Source organism: Nanorana parkeri, unplaced genomic scaffold (genome assembly GCF_000935625.1).
Source record: "Nanorana parkeri isolate BGI_ZX_2015 unplaced genomic scaffold, ASM93562v1 scaffold764, whole genome shotgun sequence".
In the NCBI taxonomy this organism is placed as follows: Eukaryota; Metazoa; Chordata; class Amphibia; order Anura; family Dicroglossidae; genus Nanorana; species Nanorana parkeri.
The window spans coordinates 673,446-674,935 of NW_017307032.1; the positions used below are offsets into that span (position 1 = coordinate 673,446).

At 39.3% G+C, this 1,490-nt stretch overlaps 1 protein-coding gene across 1 annotated transcript in view; it reads right to left on the minus strand.

Moving 5' to 3' along the window:
* LIFR (leukemia inhibitory factor receptor alpha) overlaps positions 1-1,490 on the minus strand; it is a 43,042-nt gene that overhangs the window by 32,228 nt on the left and 9,324 nt on the right. The window contains exon 3 of the mRNA XM_018564599.1: positions 498-646. Coding sequence (XP_018420101.1) covers positions 498-646 — 149 coding nt within the window. The remainder of the gene's footprint in view (positions 1-497; positions 647-1,490) is intronic.

Genomic DNA, 1,490 nt, shown 5'->3' on the forward strand with positions numbered 1-1,490 from the left:
TCCAGTGGAGGGATTGGCAGAGGCGGGTTACAGACACTGAACGGTTGGTTAGGTGGATGAGTCTAGCAGCAGCATTGACTTAGCAGCTACATAGCTTGTGTAGAGGTAGGCCAATGAGGAGGGAGTTGCAATAGTTGAGACAAGAGATAACGAGTGGATGAGCAGCTTTGTGTTTTCATTGGTTAGGAAGGTGCAAAGTTTGGAGATGTTATGAAGGTGACCTGTATCATCCAAATGCAACGCCATCGTATCTTGGAGGAAGAGAAAGGAATACAATAGGAACACAATCATTTTCTATGAAAAGCTTAACTGTTCCACTGCAGCTTATTAGGAAGGTTGTTCCAGCGGGAATTCCTGAGTAAATGTAAGCATTTTAAAGCACTAAATGGATTAATGCAGATACAGGAACACATTGCAGCAGCTATAGTGCAATGCCGATACCAAATGGTATCTTATTTGGGTAAGTGCGTCTCTTTTACAGTATGAACGTAACTTACGGATTTCTTGGGCGGTCGTCATAAAACTGATCACTGGTTCCCCGGAGACATTTTTTGCCTTGATCCTCACTTGCATGGTGGAAAACAATTGCAATTCAACCTGCAGACTATTACTATGAGAGTCATAACATCGCTCTTGTTCCGAAGGCCTGCATGAAAATAAAGAAATGATTTCATAACAGCCAATAAGAATTTGAAACACTCCAAGTACTGAGTATGTTTATATTACAAACATCCACCCATGATTAGTTGTACCATTTGTATCCTATGTTTATGCATTCAGCGGGCTACACTCAGCTCCAGGTATCCCACAGCCTGCAGAACTACAAACCATGCCAAGTGTCTCTGCTCGTAATGTTTATCTAATAGTCCTGTACTGTTCTTGTTATAGCTGCCCGGATGCTACTTTAGATGTAGTACTTGCTCTTTTTGTTTTTCTATTATTTATTTATACTATTTAATAACTTCTTTATCTATAAACAGTTTACATTACATTCTATTTTACAGACAATTTAGATAAAGTAGAAAAGCTGGTCTGGAGATGAACATTTTTGCTGTTTCTAACAGTAGGCATCTCAATCTTTAACCCTTTCACTGCCAGAGCGTTGTTAGCACTCATGCTATAATCCACATTTTAGGCCTGAAAATTACTTAACCCCCCACCCCCAAATGAAATGTTTCCTGAAAGTGAAGACCCTGTAGAATAAAATTGTGGCAGTTGCAAATTTTGATGCCGCATGATATAAGCGCAACTCTTTGTCAGGCCCGAACTTTCAGAACAAAAAAATTTAGTGCACAAAATAATACCCAATTCTTTTGCAGAATATGAAAGATGAGGTTGTGTTGAGTAAATAGATACCAAACATGCAAACTTAAAAACTGCGTGCACCCATGAAATGGTGAAAAAATACAGGTACTCTTTAAGGTGACATTAGGAGTCTATTAGACCCCTAAAGTCACCAATGCACTTCAAAGCTGATGAAGCACAGATTG